The sequence below is a fragment of the Medicago truncatula genome, chromosome 2 (assembly GCF_003473485.1).
Source record: "Medicago truncatula cultivar Jemalong A17 chromosome 2, MtrunA17r5.0-ANR, whole genome shotgun sequence".
NCBI lineage: Eukaryota > Viridiplantae > Streptophyta > Magnoliopsida > Fabales > Fabaceae > Medicago > Medicago truncatula.
The window spans coordinates 44,445,398-44,450,797 of NC_053043.1; the positions used below are offsets into that span (position 1 = coordinate 44,445,398).

The 5,400-nt window shown below is 31.6% G+C and overlaps 1 protein-coding gene across 1 annotated transcript; it reads left to right on the forward strand.

Annotated features, from left to right (window-relative positions):
* Window positions 1–283: 283 nt before the first annotated feature.
* Window positions 284–2,431, forward strand: LOC25487633 (ethylene-responsive transcription factor ERF053). Its single transcript, XM_013609618.3, has one exon. The coding sequence runs from the start codon at window positions 778–780 to the stop codon at window positions 2,056–2,058; it is 1,281 nt and encodes a 426-aa protein (XP_013465072.1). The 5' UTR covers window positions 284–777; the 3' UTR covers window positions 2,059–2,431.
* The last annotated feature ends 2,969 nt before the right edge of the window (window positions 2,432–5,400 follow it).

Here is a 5,400-nt window from a genome sequence, read left to right on the forward strand (position 1 = left end):
CTATGTCTAACTTTTTTAACACTAGAGTATACTCAAATGCATAATCAAATCTGAAGTCTTAATTACACTAAAATTATCAATTATTTCATCTAAACGCTCTTAAATGTTTAAAACTTTCAATTAATTTAACAAAAATAAAGATTGGTTTGGAAGCAAAAGAAAGAACCGTGTGGGCTCCATTCAGCCAGCCACAGAAGAAAGTTCTGCACATTTTGTCCAATTCTTTGCTTCTTCAATCAGGAAAGCTAAAAATAAAAAGTTGAAATTTAATTTCAAACCACTTTCAACTTCCTCATATATAAACCAAACCCCTCTCACAACACATATTCATTTCTCACAAACAAACATCTCCCAAGGCTTTCACCACACAAGAAAAAAGAATCTCTCAGCTCACAAAAAATTCACCACATTCAAGCATCAAATAATAGCATTGAAAATCCATTTGATTCTCATTCCGCTCGCTCTCTCCATTTTCATTTTGTTCTTTCTTTCTATGCAAAGATTTTCTTGAAATGGGTAGCTTTAAATTTAAGTGCTTTTTCATCTGATTCCCTTTTTGATTTAATCAGATTATAAGTTTTTTTTTTTACAACAGCCCAGAATTAAAATTTTGGTCTTTCTTTTATATTTTGACCAAATCTTTATCTGGGTCATCAAATTACTTCACTTTGATTTCAATAGTTGAATCTTTTTCATTTTTTACATAAACCCATTTCAAAAAATCACTTTTTTTTTTGTGCTTTTTGATTTTGTGCTTGAGAGAGCGAGCGGAAGATAATGGCTGCAGCTAAGAACAGTGGCAAATTCAACAAAGATTTTGGTGATGAAACTCATAACAATCACAACAAGGTTACCAAGATTGGTGAAAGCCAAGTTAATTGGGAGATTGAAAAAGGAAAAAGTGTTGAAATAAGCTCTTCTCAAAGACATCATTGGAAGCCAGTTTTTGATGAAGCTTCTAATATGTCACATAATAGACCTTACAAGAAAAGCAAAAGTCCTCAACGTGAAAATCAAAACCAAAACCAAAACCAATTTCAACCTTTCTCTTTTCCTTCTTCAGCTTCTTCTTCTTCAAGGCATGTTTTTCCTTTTGCTTTTGATCATAATTCAGAACAATTTCCTCAACAATTTGGTCCCAACAACAATTTACCTTTTCACCCTCCAACACAAAACCAACAACAAATGATATCTTTTGGTACACAGTCACAACAACAGACCAATATTGTTCCATATCCACCAATGTTGTCTCAACAGCAACATCAACAACAGATTCTTCAATATTGGAGTGATGCATTGAATCTTAGTCCAAGAGGAAGAATGTTGATGATGATGAACAACAATAACAATAGGTATTTGGGGCAATATAGTAATAATAATGGACCAATGTTTAGGCCTCAAATTCAACCTATAAGCACTACAAAACTCTATAGAGGAGTTAGACAAAGACATTGGGGAAAATGGGTTGCTGAAATTCGTCTACCTCGAAACAGAACTCGTTTGTGGTTAGGAACATTTGATACTGCAGAAGATGCTGCTTTAGCCTATGATCGCGAAGCATTTAAGTTAAGAGGTGAGAATGCAAGGCTCAATTTTCCTGATCTTTTTCTCAATAAAGGAAAAGAAAAAGAAAATGAAAAAGAAGAAGAACCTTCATCACCGCCTCCAACAGAAACAACAATTTCGCCTGTTACTTCTCCTTCAAGTAACACCGCGACAAAGCAGCCTGAACCTCCTCCGATGCAGACACTTCCAATGGAAGAGTCTAATGAGAATGACTCCGGAATTGGATCAAGTGACGCGACAGTGAGTGAAGGCGGAGAAGGAGTTTCAGTTTCGCAGTCTCAAGAATTGGTTTGGAGTGAAATGTCAGCATGGTTTAATGCTATTCCAGCTGCTTGGGGACCAGGTAGTCCTGTTTGGGACGATAATCTATTTTCGCAGTCACAAAATCCGTTTTCCAATCTAAATCAACAATCAGAATTCAATGATTTTGATTCTCATACGGAGTCAGGTTCTTCCATTAGGCCTTTCTTCTGGAATAATGATCAAAATTAAACTTGAAGTTTTCTTTTGTCCTCAAACCAATGGTTGCTGATATTTTTACCAGACAACCTTTGAGCTTAAGGGTCATATACCTTATAGTCTTACCTTTGTTCATTTAACTTTATTTTTTTTCTTAACTCTTTTGTACTATTTAGTTGCTTTTTATTGATGTAGTATAGGTAGCTTAGGGAAGAAGGGAACAGTTTTGTGATTTCCTTCTTCATTCCATCCGTTATGAGCTATCTTTTTGAGCTTCAAGGATGGATTACTATATATAATTATTACATAAATTTGTAGTTTGTTCATTGTGAAGTTTGTTTGTACTGCTATATACATAATGTATGATGTATCATTTTCTAGTTTTTGTAGTTGTTAGAATTAAATATATCGACTCGCAGCATAAATTATGACATATTATTATTAGAGAGAGTTTGCCTTCCATTTAAGTCCCACAAAGCTTAAGAGATTAGTCTTTACAGTTATGCACGCGGAGGATATCCGATTTAAAATAAAAAAAAAAAAAAGACTTTGATTATGTTTCTACCTTTAACTTTTTTATTGATTTGCCCAATTAACATGTTAATTGGATGTGCAAGTACGAGCAATCAAAGTTATATTTTTATATTAAAAAAAGGAAGGACTTAGATATTTATAGGAGTATATGGCTTCCAATATATATAAGTCAAATAAATAAATATGATAGTGGTAGTCCCTAACCTAATAAGCCTTTTCACAGTCATCACCGTCTTTGGGTAGCACTAGGAATTATATATAGTTCCAATATAAGTTTGAGCAACACAATGATTTTTATGTGTATGTTTAGCATGATTTTAATAAAAGGAAAATGCTAATGAGTGTTCTGGACATCAATATCTCGAGACACTGATTAATATGTAAATTTAGATTTTAATAGAATTATGGTGTCATTTTGATTTTGATTAAATTCACGGTATATCCAAAACATACTACTCCCTTCATATCACATTGAATGGTTTAGTTTGTTTATGTGCATTATTTTGATAACATGATTTGATAATATTTTACTACTAATATATAAAGAAAAATGATATCATGTAAGATATAGTCGGATTTGTGTCGATAAATATTTTTAAAATATCAAATTTTTATAACTTTTAAAAATAGATAGCTAAAAATAATAAAGGTCAAAATTATATATGAGAAACGGTCAATTCAATCACTCGCTCTGGAACACAAGGAATAGTGTGACTTCATTTTGCTAAAATAAAAAAAAACTTGCATAACTTTACTTTATTTAATAAGGAGGATGAATGAATTAGAATATGGAAATGTTAATTGATGTTTCTGGGACACTGGTTAAGAAGCTAATATAGTATATATTGTGTTAAAAATTATGTTGTCAATCCTTTAAAAGTCAACAAAATGTATTTTTTAATTTAAAACTTCTTTGTAGTCTTCTTAACCACTCTTCCAGGAACACCGGTTAACATGAACCGTTAGAATATTGTTGTAGCTATCTTGTTTTTCTTTTTGGCTCACGATGAGTGAAAGGTCAACTTTAAAGTACCACAAATATAAATGAGTTGCTAATAGCACGTTAAGTGGCGTGACTTTGGTTTTGGTCGGATCATTATTTTTGACCGTTCTTATGCTTATTGCACACACTCTTCTTTTTATTGATTTCTTTTTGTTAGGGTTTTTAATGGAATTGTTGTACACTTACCAAACGAAATAAAATTATATGCACACCTTTCTCCCCAAATAATTGTGAAAATCTTATTGTAGTAATGAGTTATCATACCTATGGGGTCATGGTTTCAACTTATGTTATCAATGTCAAAAACTCTTTATTGAATGATATACAAATACTTTTGTGAGCGATTTTTTAGCTTTACAATTCACATACTCCAAGGTTATAAGATAAGAGTTTAATTTATATAAACGTCAGTGTAACAAAATTTTACACATATTTTTAAAGATGTGTTTCCACATCATTTACATGATTTTTGACATACGAAAATTAATTGATGTGACAACATATTATTCTATATATAATATTTTGTTTTCGTCGGTATATACAAATTAAACATGTTATTTTAAATATAATAATTAACTGATTTTTGTATAATATAAAAAAAAAATATAATTTTACAATGCCAAAGCCTATACGGTCTTTCTTCCCCTCTTCGTGACAAATGGGACACACAATAAAGACAAAAATTAACACAGCATTTCCGGTTTCCGCATTAACTAACTAAGTGCAACTAATATTTTATTTTCAAATAATTATTAATTATAGTGGGCATATAGGTGGGACCAACCACCGGCCCATGAGATTATTTACACATTTCTTACTTGTGACGGCACGACAACGATAAGTTTTAACAGCATTAATAATGAAATGATTTTAATCATGCTATCAAACATGATTCCAATGGTAAGCATTTTGAAATAAACACTAAAAAATTGATCTCAAAATATCTACTACTAGCAGGATGGTACCTAGTGACGTCCATAGTTTAGCTTGTTTCTGCCGGTCGTCATCTGCTATTAACCAAACCCTATCTTCTAATGTCACTTTGATGCAATAGGCTGCCATACCCCCATTTACCATTCATTATTGAAAAGTCAATGAGAATTGTTGTTGACACATTGCATATTGAGGTTTCCTCGGCAGTTAACTGTCGAAGTTTTCAGTTTTCTTCGGTAGTTTACTGCCGAAGTTTTTCTCGGTAGTTAACTGTAGCCGGTTCCATAATTCGGCAGTTAACTGTCGAGGGACATTTCGATAAATTACTAGTGCGACACAGCCAATACATATGTGTCAACAACAATTCGTCTTAAAAAAAACATACTTGTTTTTATATATTATTTCGGTAAAAACATACTTGAACTCGGTCTTCTATAAAAAAAAAAATCACAGATCGAGTTCAATATGTGTATCTTATAAAACAAGTATGTTTTTTGAAGACGAAGGATATGATATATATTTTATATATGATAAAAATATTTTCTTTGTTTATCATACTTATGTCATTTTTTTTTTGTTACATCATACTTATGTAATTGAAGTACAATTTTTTTTTTTTAAAAAAATGTTTTTAGTTTACTCTCTGTTTATCGCGATTTTTGTTTGAGTTATGACAAAAAAAATGCATATCGGACCACTTGATTCAATTTGGTCACATGGGTGGATCCTCACGATCTCTTTGGTCATTGTTACATTTAAATTTAATTTTGATTTGTAATCATAAGGAAGAAACGTTACCGTAGCCTGTTAGACAAAATTTCGATCATCTCTCTTTGGTGGTTGACGGCAAAAAATTGATAGTTTTACTTTTGATTACCATAATTGGTGGCTTAATCCCTTACAAT

Bases quoted from the DNA above. Each gene is read 5' to 3' on its own strand.
- LOC25487633 (XM_013609618.3), top strand. From the start codon at position 778: ATGGCTGCAGCTAAGAACAGTGGCAAATTCAACAAAGATTTTGGTGAT.